Source organism: Epinephelus moara, chromosome 14 (genome assembly GCF_006386435.1).
Source record: "Epinephelus moara isolate mb chromosome 14, YSFRI_EMoa_1.0, whole genome shotgun sequence".
Classification (NCBI taxonomy): Eukaryota; Metazoa; Chordata; class Actinopteri; order Perciformes; family Serranidae; genus Epinephelus; species Epinephelus moara.
This window is the reverse complement of record NC_065519.1, coordinates 5597107-5614023: the sequence shown is the minus strand read 5'-3', so window position 1 is coordinate 5614023 and position 16917 is coordinate 5597107. Positions and strand designations below refer to the sequence as shown.

The 16917-nt window shown below is 38.9% G+C and overlaps 1 protein-coding gene across 6 annotated transcripts in view; it reads right to left on the bottom strand.

Annotated features, from left to right (window-relative positions):
- Positions 1-16917, bottom strand: part of klc1a (kinesin light chain 1a) — a 62378-nt gene that overhangs the window by 8951 nt on the left and 36510 nt on the right. For 4 of the 6 annotated variants that reach the window (XM_050062755.1, XM_050062759.1, XM_050062757.1 and 1 more), the window contains exons 13-14: positions 15001-15162; positions 3553-3686 (exon numbers count right to left, since the gene is read on the bottom strand). In XM_050062755.1, the coding sequence (XP_049918712.1) occupies positions 3553-3686; positions 15001-15162 (296 nt within the window). Of the gene's footprint in view, positions 1-3552; positions 3687-6920; positions 10116-15000; positions 15163-16917 lie in introns of those variants that run through there. The other 2 variants (XM_050062758.1, XM_050062760.1) reach the window with 2 other exon arrangements.

Sequence of the window (16917 nt, the reverse complement as noted above, 5' to 3'; positions counted from 1 at the left end):
TTCATGATATTTTCACACAAAGGTTAGTCTCAAATAAAAGTTCATTTGTCTTTTTAACAACATCTTCTCATCCTGTTTGTGAAATTTAAAAAGTTAAATATGAAACTGTGGCACCACTTTCTAATATGAAACCCATACTAATGATTATTTTAGCACTTTGGTTCATTAAATAAAACCACAATCATGTGACTGACAGTTTGACTTTTGCAGTTTGTCGTAACTTTAATAAATATAGATAATTTTTACTATATTTTGCGGTTGTGTTATTATAAAGTGAAAAACACGTGATCCTTATTGAAGTAACTGATCTTTAAATTATTTATTAACAATTACTGAAGTCATTTCTTACAGCTCACGAACCCTCTGTAAAATGTTTCTATTAGAAAGTGGTACCAACATTCTTCTTTTTACTGATCAGCTGTAAACTGATATTTACTCATTAGTGAAGTTCATGCACACGCCAACATTCATGCCCAGAAACAAAAAACTTGAGTTCAGTGAAGTCACACTGCAGACACACGTCCATCCTGACAAGAAATGTGATCCAGCACTAAATCATTACACAATATAATAATAATAATAATAATAATAATAATAATATGTGATGGAACCATCTGATTTGTTTTCCTTTAAATGTGTAAATACCTAAGTTTCATGGCCGTTCAAAAATAAAATCCATCAAAAGCTTTTTTTCATATTCAAATTCAAGATTAAAAACTGGATTAGAAATATTAAAATCACCTTTTTTCTTTGTAAAAAAATCTGCTGCATGTCACACCCATCTCTCTTTTCTCGCTCCTTATTCATAGATGGTTTAAAAATAAGGAATGAAGCTACCATGACATCACCCCCTGGTTTGCGGACTCCCGTTCTGAAGCCTCGAGTTCGGCCATCTTGTTTTTTTTTTGAGCCAGAAGTGACCACTTTTGGGTGAGAGGCTGGAGCTGTACCATGTCCCATTTGCCTGGTACGGTCATTTTGGGGTCTTTACTGCTGCTCTCCCTGCTTTAGGCTTTCCACAAAGGCGCGTGGAAGATGTTTTCTGTGTAAGCCTAGGAAAGGCAGAGGCCCCAGTACAGAGCCATACCGCCAAATATAATACTGCAAATGGAAATAAAGCGTCCTTTTACTAAAGTGGTCCTGTTTGATGGAAGGGAGTCAGCTTATAGATCACATGACTCCTTTCTATGGAACCAGTTGGTGAATCTCATTCAGGACGCCCTAAACTGCTCTGGTCTGCCCACAGTTGCTGCTTCCTCTGGTAAGTGCGACGATACCATCAAATGGGAATCTTTTGTGCACATATGAAGTGAAGTAACCAGGCAACATTTTGGTGAATAGTTTGGTGCCAGACTTGCCTGATTTGACTTTAATGTTTAGATACTTAATAATTAAAATACCTCATTAGCATCTCATACTGGCTTCATGTGCTGGGGGGAAGATGTAACTTCCTTTTTAGGGAAAACTCCTGGGAATACACGTGGTGTTGGGATTTCGTATTTCCTATTTGTCCCAGATTTATATTTTATTACTATAACCTATATAAACCTGGGACAAACAGGTGGTCGTTTCTTCACGTCATGACTTGTTAAAATGGACGTGTCTGCAGTGACTTAACATCACTGATTGCTCATAATGATGACGATGATGATGGTGGCAGTGACATCATTATCATCTTCTTCTTTAGGAGCCACTGAGAACAGCAGCACAGGAAGGAGAATGGAAACCAGTGAGCACACAGATGAGGCATGCAAGTTCAAACATTCAAATGAACCAATTTATTCATAAATAAAATGTCAACAACAAAAACAGCCATGCAGACAAGTCTGTTTTCCAAAGTAACATTCACAAAGAAAAAAAAAATGAAAATAATAAATCCAGAGAAAGTAAAACTGAACTATATTTCAATATGAATTGAAATAAATAGTCCAAAAGCCAAAAAATGCAATAAATAGGAGTAACTATTAGTGGTTAAAACAAACAAATAAAAAGGTAAATGAGTTCCACAGGCATAACAAGCATAAGGCATTTCATAAGCAGACATTAGTTTGTGTCTTGTTGCAGATTTTTCTACACGTCGCCCGTCACAGCGTGTGAGTCAAGTTGCATTATTTTCCCATTTCATCAGAACAGTTCTGCACATGTGCTGCTCATTGTACAGTCAGAGTTACCTTTGGTTTCTACTGTAATCATGTTCAGGTTCGGTCACTACAAAGAAATATAAAGGCAACTGTGAGGATAAAAATCAAAAGCTGAAAATTTTAAAAAATTAAGTCGTAATAGAGTAAAAATTGAGATTAAAGGCACAAGATTTTGTAAATAAAGCATATTTTAGGAATGCAGCTGTTTTATTTTTTAAGTTTTTCTTCACTTTCTGATGTTTTTCTTGAGATATTTAAACGCTTTTTGGGGAGTATTATTCATTTTTCTCGAAATGTTATCATTGCATTTGACATATCAGTGTTTTTCCTCAAATTATTGCAAATTTGTTCTCACACTATTGTGTCCTTTTTTTTAATCTGCATATTGCACGTTTTCATCCTCAAAATATTGCAACTTTCTTTCTCTCCAAATATTAGACCTTTTCTCTTGAAATATTACGACTTTTTTGTTTTACATATCACAGCTTTTTTCCTCAAAATATTTCAACTTTTTTCTCAAAATATTATGTATTTTTTTGCTCAAAATACCAACTTTTTCATGACATATTGCGCCTTTTCTTCTAAAAATATAGCATTTTTTAGCGACATATTGCGCTTTTTTTCCCCAAATTATACTGCAGCTTTTTCTTGAAATATTCTTGTAATACTGTGACTTTTTCCTCAAATATTACACCTTCTCTCTTAAAATATTTAAAAGACTTTTTGACATATCACAGCTTTTTCCCTCAAAATATTACATATTTTTTTCCTCAAAATATTATGTATTTTTTTGCTCGAAATACCACAACTTTTTCTTGACATATTGTGCCCTTTCTTCTAAAAATATTGCATTTTTTTCTCAAAATATTGCAGCTTTTTCTTGAAATATTCTTGTAATACTGCGACTTTTTCCTAAAATATTGCAACTTTTCTCTTGACCTTTTTTTTTCAATATTTAGAAAAGCTATGACATGTTCTCACAAAATTAAGCTTTTCCTGTCAAAAGTTTGTCTTAAATCTTTGAATATTAATCTAACTGTATTCTGAAAGTAATACGACCATTTAAAGTTTATTTCTTCAGTGACCCTTAAACTCACAGATGACCAAACCATGAAGAAGGAAAGTGTGAAACTGTACAGAGGCAGCGTGTGGACAGAAAAGTGAACCAATGTAATGGGGAAAAAAAGGATAAATGTGCCAGAAAAAGCTCCCGCCATCATCTCATGTGCAAACAGCTTCAGAGTTACTTCACCACCAGCAAAGTCGAGCAAATCCCTTCTTTCATTTTTGGTTAGTACGCCAACCAGCCGAGCGGCGGGCTGGAGGGCCGGCTCGTTCCTCCAGGCCTCCAGTGCATAAAGTGAGAGTCACCTGTCACCTGCGTCAGTCAGGTGTCTGTGGGGATAGTTACCCGGGGTTTTTGGGCTCGCTGTCTCGGGACGAGCCGCCGCCTTTCAGCTTGCGGACCAGTTTCTCGCTGCTGCGGCGGATCGATGCTCGCAGTTTACTGAAGGAGCCGCTCCTCTTCAGAGAGCCGGAGCCGTCCTGATGGGAGATGTCACAGCGTTACACTCATTCATACACAGCCTTTTATACAACAGAGTGCACATACACACCCACACAAACAAGGAGTGAGTATTCTGTGTGTACATTAGCTTCAGACTGATGCACTGTTTGCCCAAATAAGGCCTTCAATAAAAATCCAGCATGTTGCCTGATGCAGATGATAAAATGCAGATGAGTCAAAAAAATTCAGGCCATTCTGCTAGATTCAGTCAAATATGGGAAGCAGTTTTATAAACAGCGACACCAGTCAAACTCCAACATACACACATAAACAGATGTGCATGATCTCAAAATGCAAAGTGTGCGTACACGATGCAGTGATGCAGATGCACACTCATTTGCAAACCTGTAAAGTTACAAACTCAGTGATTTGTGTACTGTGCTTCCATCCTGCACACACATGGTTCACTCACACAGGGGATTAAACTTCTTCTGTTGAGCCTTCATCTACTGGTACATGGAGTCCTACGTGACTTGAGCTATGAGCCTAAAATAACTAAAAACACCTGCATGGTGTTTATATTATTATTTTTGATGTTCCTGCCCCCCCTTTTGACCGAAACATCTCTGACAGTCAGAACTGCGTTTTGACGTTTTGTCTGAGCAGACAGGAGGTTTTTAGATATTAAAACTTGACCTCAGACATGATAAAATATTAATAATTTAAACCCCAAACCAGTCAAACAATGTGTTTGTGTGTCAGAGTAATGTTAGACTGAGTGAAAGAGTCCAGCAATGAAAGAGGAAGAAGCTGATGTTGAAGCTGAGCATGCTGGGTACTGACACATACTCAATCTATACTTGTATTATCTGATATCATCTTAAAGGCCCTGACACACCAAGCCGACGGTTGGCCTTCAGTCAAAGTTGGGCCATTGGTGAGCATCTGCCACCCTCGGTGGTGCGGTGTGTCCCACACACCTTGTCGGCATTTTTCCCACCGAATCAGTGTGCTGACTCGGCGTTGGCACAGTGGAGATCGTTGATGAAATTAAATCATTCTGACTGACAGTTCAACTCAGTGCATGAGAAGAGAAACAGAAGTGAGGAATGTAAACAAAGAGCTAAGGTCAAGAGGGAGTGAGACCAAAACACAGTTGTTCCATAAAGTCAGATTATTTTTCTTTATCCACTGAGTTCTTTAGTAGAAACATCTCCTGATGGTTTGTGTTATTGTTCACTGGCGTGTCGTAAATACGCTGTTCTTTCAACACTGGATTGTGTTGTTAATGTGCTAGGTGGCTAACTAGCGTCAAGATGTTCTTCCAGTTTCCCTTTTTGAATGACGATTACAGACGACCGCCATCTTCTGGAGTTATTTCCTCTCATGCAGGCGCAGAACATACATTCTTCTTGGCTGTCAGTTTGGTGTGTTCAGGTGCAACTTTTTGGCTTAGATGGTGATGTGAGATTGGTGTGTCAGGGCCTTTAAAGTACGGTGGTGGAAGAAGCATTTTAATACCAACATGTAAAAGCACCCTGTTACAAATGAAAACCCTGACTTTAAATGGTTACTTTTTTACCTAAAGTTCAAAAGTCTTAGCAACAAAATACACGTAAAGAACAAAAAGTACAAGTACTCATTTTACAGAATGGCCCATTTCAGAATCTTATATTATTGGATTAGAGTTAGTGACGTTTTAATATGTAAGCATCATTAATGCTGCTGCTGGTAAAGGTGGAACCATTCATAAGTACTATATATATATACTAACAAATATATCTGTCATAACAAATCATCATTTATTCGTTGATTGTGTATTTTAATTAATCTGACTCTGAAATGTAGTTCAATAGAAGTATAAAGTAGCATAAGGTTTAGCTACTCAAGTAAAGTGTCTCAAAATTGTACTTAAGTACAGAACTTAGGGCTGCGTGATGTGGAGAAACTTAAATATCCTGTATATTTTTGTCCAAATGTCTCAATGTCAATATTGTAATGATAACAGAGCCTTTAAAACCAGTAAAAAGTCAACACTTATGATAGTATGATATCCAAAATCTGAGATATCTAGTCCCATATCATGATACTGATATAATATTGATGTATTGCCCAGCCCAAGTACTTGAGTTAATGTATATTCCAGCACTGCTTAAAGACAATATCTATATTTGGGTTTAAAAATGTGCTACAAATATATGTATCTTCTTATTTTAGCATAAATGAATACCAAAAAGAAACATGTTTGAGAACTATCCCTTAAATATGTTTCTATACTTGTAGCTGTCCGACAAAGCAGCGCGACATTTGTGGGATATTTAAAGTTGAATCGAAACTTGTAATGACAACACTGCTTTTAAGTTACCTCAAACATTTGCTTGGCATTTCTTTTCTTTTAACTCATGGTAAGGATGTATCTGTGATAATCTACTAGGTTGGCGCATGATTAACTGTACATGAAAAACCCTCCAAAAAATATTTGTACATTACAATCTGTCATGACATCTATTGCTCGTTTGTCCGTCCTGGAAGAGGGATTTTTCCTTATCTGCTGTGAGGGTCCAAAGGACAGAGGGATGTCGTATGCTGTAAAGCCCTCTGAGGCAAACTGTGATTTGTGATATTGGGCTTTATAAATAAAATTTAATTGAATACTTGTACAACAGAAGCTCAAATGTGGGTTTGTTTCTGGGACCTGTCGGAGGTGTTGAAGAGGTAAACTCAAACGGTGGAAGTGTCATTATGAGCAAAGTCTCTCTACACAGTATGTAAACTAAACTAAATCTAAAATTTGTTTTAATCAGTTTCTGAGGTCAACAATGAAAAGCTTGTCTTTTTGAGATTTGTGATGTTGGGCTACATAAATAAAACTGACTTGAGTTTATCTGAATTAACTTTCAGTCTCAAATTAACCAATGTCTGATCTGTAATAAATTAAGATTATCTCGAGGTAAAGAAAGGATGTAATAAATTCTGACATTGACCAACTCCGTGAGCTTCTGGAGGATTATTTTCACTCTTCCTTTGTTGACACCTGATAAACATTTATTCCACTAGTTCATTGAAAACTGTGAAGTTATTGTTTCTGAAGCCAACAAAGACCTGGTGACGCAGAGATCTCCCAGCTCCCAAGGTTAGTTTAAAGTAGTTTCAGTACTGAGAGTGCTGCTGCTGCTGCTGTGAGGTGTTATTAATGTTTAGAGCTCACTCAGTTATGAAGGCGCGCACACACAGAGAAGAGAGGGAACACACAAAGAGGCGACAGGCACAGGTTTCAGGTGAGCAAAGAGTTTAGGTTTTATTAGAAGTTAAGAAAGACAAACTGTAAGATGCACAAACAGGACAGGAAGGACACGCAGAAAGATTATTAGCAAGAAGCCCAGAACAGAGACGAGGAGACCATTTCAATTCCCACGTTTCCAACAAATGCAACATTGCTTGTTTACAGCAAACCCTCTGCACCCCCCCACCACCGCCACCATCACCTCCACCCACCCTGACATCTATATACAGAGATATACAGAGGGTCAACAGGCTGGATGCACCATGTACAGGCCAAAAGATTCAGTTTTATATCAATCAGACAAACTTTATCTGTTAAGTTTCAACACATCGTGCATGAATCCTGTTCCCTTTAACGTGTCCTCTCGCTGACATCACAACGTTAGCTTGGTCTGACATCATCGCGCACAGATGACACGGAGCACAGTGACAGAACTAATGACTAACAGAGCCACAACCGACGGTGCTTCTCGATCATGCTGACGAGTTACGCTGATGTTATTTACAGCATGTTAAGAATCACAATGAGTTTCGAGTCACCACTGATGAAGTCTAGGTGTAAATGCTGATTTAAACTGAATGAAAATGAAACAGCTTCTCACCTCCACGGAAAGAAAGACGGAGAGTTCAAAGCTTTAACTCTGACCATTTCACACCTGGAACGTATCCGATAAAGACTCAGCGTATTTTATGTTTGATCAGTTGGCCATGACAGGATGTAATTAATTTAAGTCGTGTTAATCACTGCCTGATAAGATTCAGCAAAGTCGAAACTTTTCCTTCCTTAGTCTAATAAATTTGTGGTCAAGTGTGTGGATAAATAAAGGACTCAATGTGCATGCAGAAACTATTTTAAAGTATTTTTAACAACCTCTGCTTTGGGTAAAATATTAATTTTCTAACTGGTATTTATTCCTATTTTCTGTTTAATCATGCACATTAATTCGTCCTATTATTATGATATTATAGACATTTAATCCATAACATAAGGGCTGCAACTAACAATTATTTTGATTATTTAATGTATTACTTTGTTTGAAAATGCCACGATATACTTATACAATAACAGTTATGATTTATCAAAGCCCAAGATGACATATTCAAATTGTCGGTTTTATCTGAGATATTTAATTACCGTCATAAAAGACAAAGAAAAAGAAATTCCTCACATGTGATAAACTGGAAATATGATTAACTGATTATCTGTCAATCGACTTATTGTTTATTTAATTTCTTGCCGACACTAGATATCAAACAAAAGCCAGAAACTGTATCGTATTAAGTTGCTGTGAACTGTAAATTCGGTATCTTTTTTTTAAGATTATTTTTTGGGCATTTGAATATCGGATAGGAAAGGTGGAATAGAGAGGGGAGATGACATGCAGCAAAGGGCCGCAGGTCAGATGCAAAGAATTGAGCCTATCATTGGGCACGTGCTCTACCCAGGGAGCTCAATTCACCTCTAAATTCATTACTTCTAAGCACAGGGACGAAGATAATGTTATCTACGAGCCTGACCGGGCAAAGCCTCTCTTCCTTCCTTCCGTGCCCGAAGCGGACGGTGCCAAAGAGCAGTATCTGGGGACCGAAATGTCCCCAGAAGTACGCTGCTCACTGAGGGGTCTCTGACTGACAATTTGAATCTCCGACTTTCAGGGGGCAGCACTACAGTGTAGTGTGCCTATGACATTATGAACATCTATCTTTATACATTATATAAGGGCTGCCACTAGTTTAATTTAATTAATGTTCCTTTCTTTTTTCTTTATTAATCAATATATTGTTTTGTCTACAAATGCCACAGTATAGTTACACACTTACAGTAATAAATTATCAAAGCTCAAGATGACTCATTCAAATTGTTGGTTTTATCTGAGATATTAAGTTTATAGTCATAAATGACAGAAAAACATCACATGTAAGCAGAGCTGCACAACATATCATTTCTTTATTCGTCATCAGGATGTCAACTTGTGAGATTAACACATCATGAAAGACTGAGACGTTGCACTCAGGGATTTTGTGAGTGACTTGAAAGGAAGTATCTTTATTTTTTTATTGGCGCCTTTTGTGTTCAGTTTAATATTAAAATTCTGAACTAACAAATGTTGTGAATAATCTCCTTTTAATGTTTTTAATCCAACGAGCAATTTGTAGTATTTAGCATTTTACTAACAACAGCAGCAGAAAGGCCGAACTGGGTACACTTTAATATCTATTAATTTATATCAAGTGATATTGTTCTGACAGCTCTACTTGTCGGAGAAAAACTTTTGGCTTTTGGCATTTTTGTGTTAAAACTGACAGATACGATTCATTGATCTTTCGATCGACTATGTTCTAAATGTAACACATCACGCAATGCTAAAGCAACAGCCAGGTTAGCTTTTAAAAAACAGCTGAAAAGGCCTGAAATAAAATAATCTTATTTTCATTTTTCTATCCAAGTTTCTCTAAACTATCTATATGTTGAAACAGAAACAATTTGGTGCTTTTGGGATTTATTTTTGGTTCTTGTCCAATCACATTTTTCAAACCTATTCTTACAGAATCAAGTTCTGAGACAGCACCAGGTGTTGCTCAGGTCACAACTGTAATGATTAAGGGGGAGTTTGAAAGTTCAGGTCAAAATGGAGAGAGTTATGCTTTAAAGGACAGCTGAGAGGACAAGTGTCAATCCCCACACAATCACCCCCAACAACCTACTAAATGAGTCTACAGCCAATATGAAAGTACAGTTTAAAGACACCGGAGAGTGACAGAAAGAGAGGAAGAAGAGAAGCAGAGGCTACTGTTAAAGGACAGCAGAAACAACATGAGAAGAGTTTAATGTCGCCATAAAGAAACATCACCCCGGCCCTCCGCCACCCACAGCTGATACACACACAATGCTTCAAGACAAGTAGGAAGCAGAAGTTTGGATTTAGACACACAAGCTGTCTCCACATTTCCCCCCCAGAACCCAGCAGAGAGGAGGATTTAAAAGCAACATTATCGCTCTGGCTCGACCCGGCGTGAAGAATCCCCACCAGAACACCCGGAGGTGGTGGAGGAGAGAGAGAGAGGGGGGGAGTCAGAGCTGAAGAAAACTGCAAAGCTGAAGGGGTTGAGGCGAGGTGAGGTGAGGCGTCCGTCATGCAGAAGACAAGTTTTTTAGAACCATTACAAGGCATCTGGAGTTATGCCTGCCGGTCAGACGGAGCAGGGAGAGAGAGAAGGAAACAGTGGAAGAGAGAAACAAAAGAAAGAGAGATGAGATAAAGTTTGAAAAGGAGCAGTTTAGGGATGGAAACAGAGCAGCAGAGGAAGAGAAGAAGAAGGGAAACAGATTAAAGACACTGACAAGGTTATCCAGCTCCCAGATCAGACACAGTGTCTCTCTACCTGCTTGTGCAACAGCTCCAGAGCAAAAGCAGCAGAGCAGTTGTTTTTGAAGGCTGTCCAGTACATGATAAGTGATGACATGATTCTGACTGATGGACAGTAGAGCTGTGCGATATGAACTATATAAACAATGATTATTAAAGAAGCTTATTTCCTTGGATTAATGGTGCTGATGTGACTAGGCTCAAATCTGACACAGACTGATGTGGTGTATTTTAAATGTTTTAATAATAATAAATAATAATATAATAATTAATATTCTATCTATATCTTTTCTATGTCAGTTCCAACCTCCTGAAGTTTCTGCTAAAAACAAACACACCCAGACTCTAGTACTCTGGCTTCTCTGAGGCCGTCAGCCATTTTCCACAGGCCAGTCCAAATGGCCTCGGGTCTCGCCCACTGACTTGCTAAAAAGCTCCCAAACCCAGAAACACAAAACAAACTGAGAGAGGAACTGACTGGTTTTGCAGGATGGAGGACGAGTTATTATCAGCTCTGTCCAGACACCATTCACACCTCCTGCTTTCTGCTTCAGTGACATCTGAGTAAAGGTCTCCGCTGACTGAATGAACCTCAAGGTGTTAATGTGCAGCTTCTGACAGGGTGGGGAAGTAACAGAAACCACCAAAGATATGGCTATAAACTGGTTTACAATAACAGCCACCTGGACAGAAACTAAACTCTCTTCTCATAATTTAAGATCTGACAGCCTCTATTGTCCTTTTCTCTTTCAAAATCAAGCTGTTTAAGTGCCTGGCTACTTCTTTAGACACAGATAAATAATATTACCAACATAACAAGGCATCAGACTGTGATTCGTTTTTTCTGTGACTTGCATAAAACTTGTCCACAGTGATGTTACTGAGGGAGTTTGCCACCAGGTGGAGCTTTTGCACAGTTTAACGTGGGGGAGAGATACTGTGTCTGTGTATCTGGAACATTTGTTAGCACAGTTAACATCAAGTAGAACCAGGTTAAACTTTGTTAGATCACCACAACATAAACCACACAGAGGGGACGCAGGCAGGACACGCATGACAGCAGCCAGACTTCATATGGTACTTTTCATTTTTTGATGACTTCATATATTCATACACATTTCTTTCTGTGGGTTGCTTGTGTTACAGGCCACATAGGAACTAAGTAAGGCCGCAATTAATGATTATATCGTCATCAATTAATGTGCCAATTATTTCAAGAATTAACAGACTAACTGTTCGGACTAAAGACGTCAGAAAACATTTGAAAAAGCTAGAAACTGTGTATTTTTGGGCATTTTTGCTCAGAAAAATAATCTAAATGACTGGAAAAAAAAGATAAGCTGAATGCCTTAAATGTAAATATAAAGAAAACAGCACATCTGTGATCATTATAATAAACTTATTATAGATTACAGCACGTTGGAGCCTGGTTAAATGTATTTCACGAAAGCCAACTTGACAATGATCTGCATTTATTGTGATTTAAAGGTCCAGTGTTTCAGATTTAGGGGGATATATTGGCAGAAATGGAATATAAATTCACAACTATGTTTTCATTAAGTTTATAGTAAGTGTTTTAGTTACCTTACAGTGAGCCAATTATATCTAAATACCAAGCAGGCTTTAGCTTGCAGCCTCCTTTAACACCCATTAAAGAACCTCTCCTTCCTCTCTGGCTGCTAACATGCTGACGAAGCAAGCAAGGGAAAGTAAAGAAAGAAAACACAATAAATAAATCACACTTGACATGGTCAGGCAGCAGCTCATCACACAGATGCACAGCAGAGATACACACAAACACAGTGGACGCGGATCACAAACATCACAGAAAGAGTACAGTACAGAGCCCATGTTGAGTCAGGTGAACACACTGATGAGTCACGTCGCGTCTCAGAGGACTTATTTATAATAAAGTGAGAAGAGCGGTTTTCACGCCTGCCTGTGGAGAGAGCTGAAGTGGAAGTGATGGTTTATGTGACAGGGTGAAAGGCAACAATGTGGTCTGACAGCTGCAGGAGAGCAGTGGAGGGTAAAAATACCTCAAATACAATGTTTTTACCCCTCGAATGTCAGTTAATATAATCAGTATTACTAGAAAACTGCAATGTACAGTGACAGTACAATGTCACTGCCACTTTAATCTGAATTACATACTGTACACAGTGTTCTAACGTCCTGTTATCTGTATTTACATGTTGTTTTATTTACATGTCTGTTTCCTGTTCCCATCTACCCCTCTGGTCGTCTTCTTGTGCTGCCATAATTATTCATTTCCCTCCAGGGATCAATAAAGTTTGAGCTTCTTGTTGTTATTCTTGTTGACGCTATGGTGACAAATCAGCCGTAAATTAATTCACTGTTGGATGAATGAGGGCAAAACAAAAGCAGCATTAATAAAATGTACTTCCAGCTAAAGCTCTTTCCAGATACGACAGGCTGCTTCCTGATATAAATAGATCCAGAGATCAGCTGCTGATGTGAGACTGTCTGCAGGAGGCTGTATGCTAATAACTGACAGGACACTGATGTGTCTCACACCAAACCTCCCAGAGCCACAGCCAGCGGTACGGGAGGAGATGCTGATTGGTTGTTCAGGGCGCTATGACTACTGTTGCTATGTGAGCAGCGGCAGCAGCAGAAATAAGCTGGTGAGCAGCCTACAGAGACTTTACATCTACATGTTCTTGCCTCTGCAGTCACTAGAGGCTGAGACAACACTGCAGATACTGTAAATGTACCCGCTCAGTTAGAAATGTGGCTCTGCAGCAGAGAGAGTTAGGTGGGTGTTGTCAACATGTGTAACCAGAGGGGCTTTACTGCTGTGGAGGCAGATTTTTAAGAGTCAGAGTTAGTTGGGGAAGCTCTACAGAAAGAGTTTAGTGGTTTGTTATGATCAAAGCACTATGTGGATGTAAAACACTACGACCAAAGCACAGGAATCTACTGTCAGAGATTTAAGATCCAGCCCAGAGCAGCTTCTTACTTATCAATCTAAGTGAGTGCGACAGTGAGGTACAAGCAATAGCTACTGCAGCAGAGTAATTCTGACAGTCAATCAGCATGATCAGTGTAGCACAGCACAAAATGATCTTTTTACTACTGTTTTTAAGGTGTGAGATGTTTCTGGTGAGAATAACTGTGATTAACTGAGTCAAGTATCAACCTCAAAGAATCTGTCTGGACAGAAACCACTGAAACCCTGATAAACATGTACATATTTATCATATAATGATCAATACTCATCTATGTATGTTACTAAAGTGTTAAAAACATCAACATCTATTGATCTATAAATCTTGAATATTTGGAACAGTTTTAACAGTTTAATACTGTTGTTCTGCTGTTCTGTGCCTCTAACAAAGAAAAGAAAAGTTGTCATGTTATAGCCTTGTTATACTTATCTTTCAATAATTTTTTTAACTTGTGTGCCTCCGATGTCGGTTTAAAAAAATGGTATTTGTCTAAGTATTGTGTCAAGGTAAGAAATTCCAGTATCATGACATTATCTTAGTATCCAGTAGATAAAATAAGGAGGATTTCACCTTTTATAAGTCATTTGTCAAACACAAAGGAGACACTAAATATTAAGGATTAAGAATATTGCAAAAGAGATTTTGAATCTAAACTTTTAGGTCTTGTATGAGCTCTTTACTTTACAGTCGAACTTTGACCTTTACCATTTTTTAGCCTGACATACGGAGCTTTACCCCCTTTTATACAGCCTGTTCAAGGTGGTAATGTTGCACAGTTGTTCTGCGCTGAATTTTCTGTATAGAGCAAACAAACACGGAATTGGGGGCATCGTTGTTCCGAAGTTAAGCCAGCAGCAGAGGTAGCAACAGAGCTGAATCAACGTCTGTGTAAATTGACACTACACGCCAATGCTGTTCTGTTACATATAATGTAACATGACCTCTTTGGCTTCCAGAGTGCTGGCACGCTATCTAAAAATCACACACTGGGGCACTATTTGGTTCAGCTTTTAACTTTAGGTACATTAAAGGTGAAATCACACTGTGAAAGCAAAAAAAATAAACAGGTCTCCTACGCCTCCTTTGGTTTTCTAATTAACACATGAATGTAAATGTTAACCCCTCGAAAAACAGCAGAGAGAACATAGTTACATGCAGTTTACATGTTCTGCAGTTGGAATAAGGATTAATGGAAGAGTGACACCTGCACGCTGACAACAAACCACAAATTTATTTAAATAGACAACGAAAACAGTTTGGAGAAATGTGTGGTTTGGAGTCAGTGTGCAGGTGTTTCTCTTTTTAATGAAAATATAACATGAGTTTCTGGTTGTTTACTGACCTTTCAGAGTGTATTTTTACTCCTAACAAACAACTGTCCTGCTGTTGTTTGAAAATACGCCCGTTTTATTGGCATCAACGTCACCAAAACAAAGATAACGAAGAAAAGTTCTTAGACAAAATATTCTGCTACAAACCAACTTGATGTGAAATCCACCTGATGATGATTCAGTACGACTGATAAGTCTCCACATTGGTGCTGGGGGAGCACTGAAATCTTTCTGTACTAACAGTATATATAAGTCATAAATCTATTTCAACAAAGACTCATGTTTATCAGCTTTGATTTCTTCGCATGTGGCTTCTGTCCAGAAAGAAACAGGCTGTCTATCATACAAACATGTCTGAAGACTCTCAGTAACGTGTCGAGGGCTGTGTACTGTACTTACCCCGTTCCACTCCACGCTCATACTCACTTCCTCGCCACCGTCCGGCCCGCTCTCGTACTTCACCGTGTCAGAGGTCAAGCTCTCGCGGCTTCGCTGCTTCTCGCGGGCCTCCGGCTCGCTCAGGACCTCCGCCACGCGCTGCTTATGCACATTGTCCAGACCCTGATAAACACAGAGACGCACATATATGCCAGGCAGCAATAAATGCCAATTCAAATAATCCAATGCAAAGGCTGAGCACCTCTGCCACCTGCAGCTTCAGCACACTGACACACACACATGGGCGCTGTGCAGCTGACAGGAACAAGTGCCAGTTCATCCAATCCAATTAATATTAAAGCTATAGACTTCTACCACCTGCTGCACTGAACCCGGCCCTGGCATGCACGCACCAAAGGGTGAACGGATTGTAACGTAACTGTGAAACTGAGACATTTCCGACGTTCTCTGTTGCCCAGCATGCTGACTGACTTCTATGTAAAGAACTCGCGATCGCATCCAAAGGTTGTGATGTTATGCATGCTCCCAAGCGCCTTGCCTCTCTTCAGCTCAGCTACAGCCCGAAAAGTGTGTAACACTAGCTAAATGGATTCTGCTAATGTCAAGAAACGAATGGCAGCCACCACAACACAGAGTCCACACGTGTTGTGTTCCCATTATATATATATATGTTTGCTGCGGCAGCCTAGAGATGGACCTTTAATAATGCTGGGGTTTGTGCTGCCTGAATGCGACGTGCTAAGGTCAGTTTCCAGAGCTTTCACCCACTCTCCTCCTGGTGAAGTAATTTGCTTGCGGCGGATAGTGAGGCAGAGGGACTGTGGGGTGTGCTCTGCTAGCTGTTATTCATTTGTGATCTGATAAACAGCAAATTCATCAAATTCAGTGCCGCATATCATAAATTTAGTAGTCCCCTGTGCTGTTAAAAAAATCCCACATATTGGACATATGATGACTCTTACTTGTGCACCGTAGGCTTCAATATTCACATCACACTTTTGTACATGTAATACTGAATCACGACTGGTTTCTCAACTAGCTGTAATGTCACAGAATCCTCGTATGTACATGTGCTAAACTAAATGAATGTGAAAACAGCCCTCTATGGTCAAACTGCGCACAGTGAAACTTAAACATCCAAGTGACAGAACAATAAGCAAAACACATATTTGAGCGGAGGCAGACCTTAAGTTTTTATATAAAAAAAAATGCTTATCTGAAAAGAAATTCTGTGGGATTTCTCTTGAGGAACAAGTTGGCAAAGTGAAGCAGCCTTTGGCATAATTAAAGCTGGACGATGGTAGTGTTACACCACAGTGCAGACGGATGCAAACACTGTTTCCTTTGAGCCTGTCTGAGGAATTAATTATTCACGAGGGGAAAAACACAAACCGACGGGACAACAAATTGTAGAACGGTGACGCTGTCTGAATCTAAATGTTTGTTCTTGTAACTTTATTAACAGCTTCCTCCTCATGAATTATACAGACTTTGAAAATGGCGATCTAATTTTGGTCTGGGCATAGTTTTAGCGTCTTCTTACAAAGTAAGGATATGTTTGCTACTTAAATTAAATACTATATGTGCACTATACACAGGTAAATGATGCAAAATATTTAGGAAAAAATGACCTGCAATATCTGCTTGTGTGACCAGACACGTGTTCTTAGTGTCTCCAAACTTTAACACAACCCTAAATGTCAATTTGATTTAAAAATAGGCAGCATGCAGGTATCTATAATTTGATTACCAGAATCTAATCGCTCTACAGCTGTAACTGTATCTGCACCACAGGAATCCAATTTTAATTTGAGTATCATATGTTACTTCCCAGTTGAGAGATACTCAACATTAAATCCTGGAAGTAAATTCAGTATAAAAGCTGCGGGGCTTCTCCACGGCCTCTCGCGTCTCATC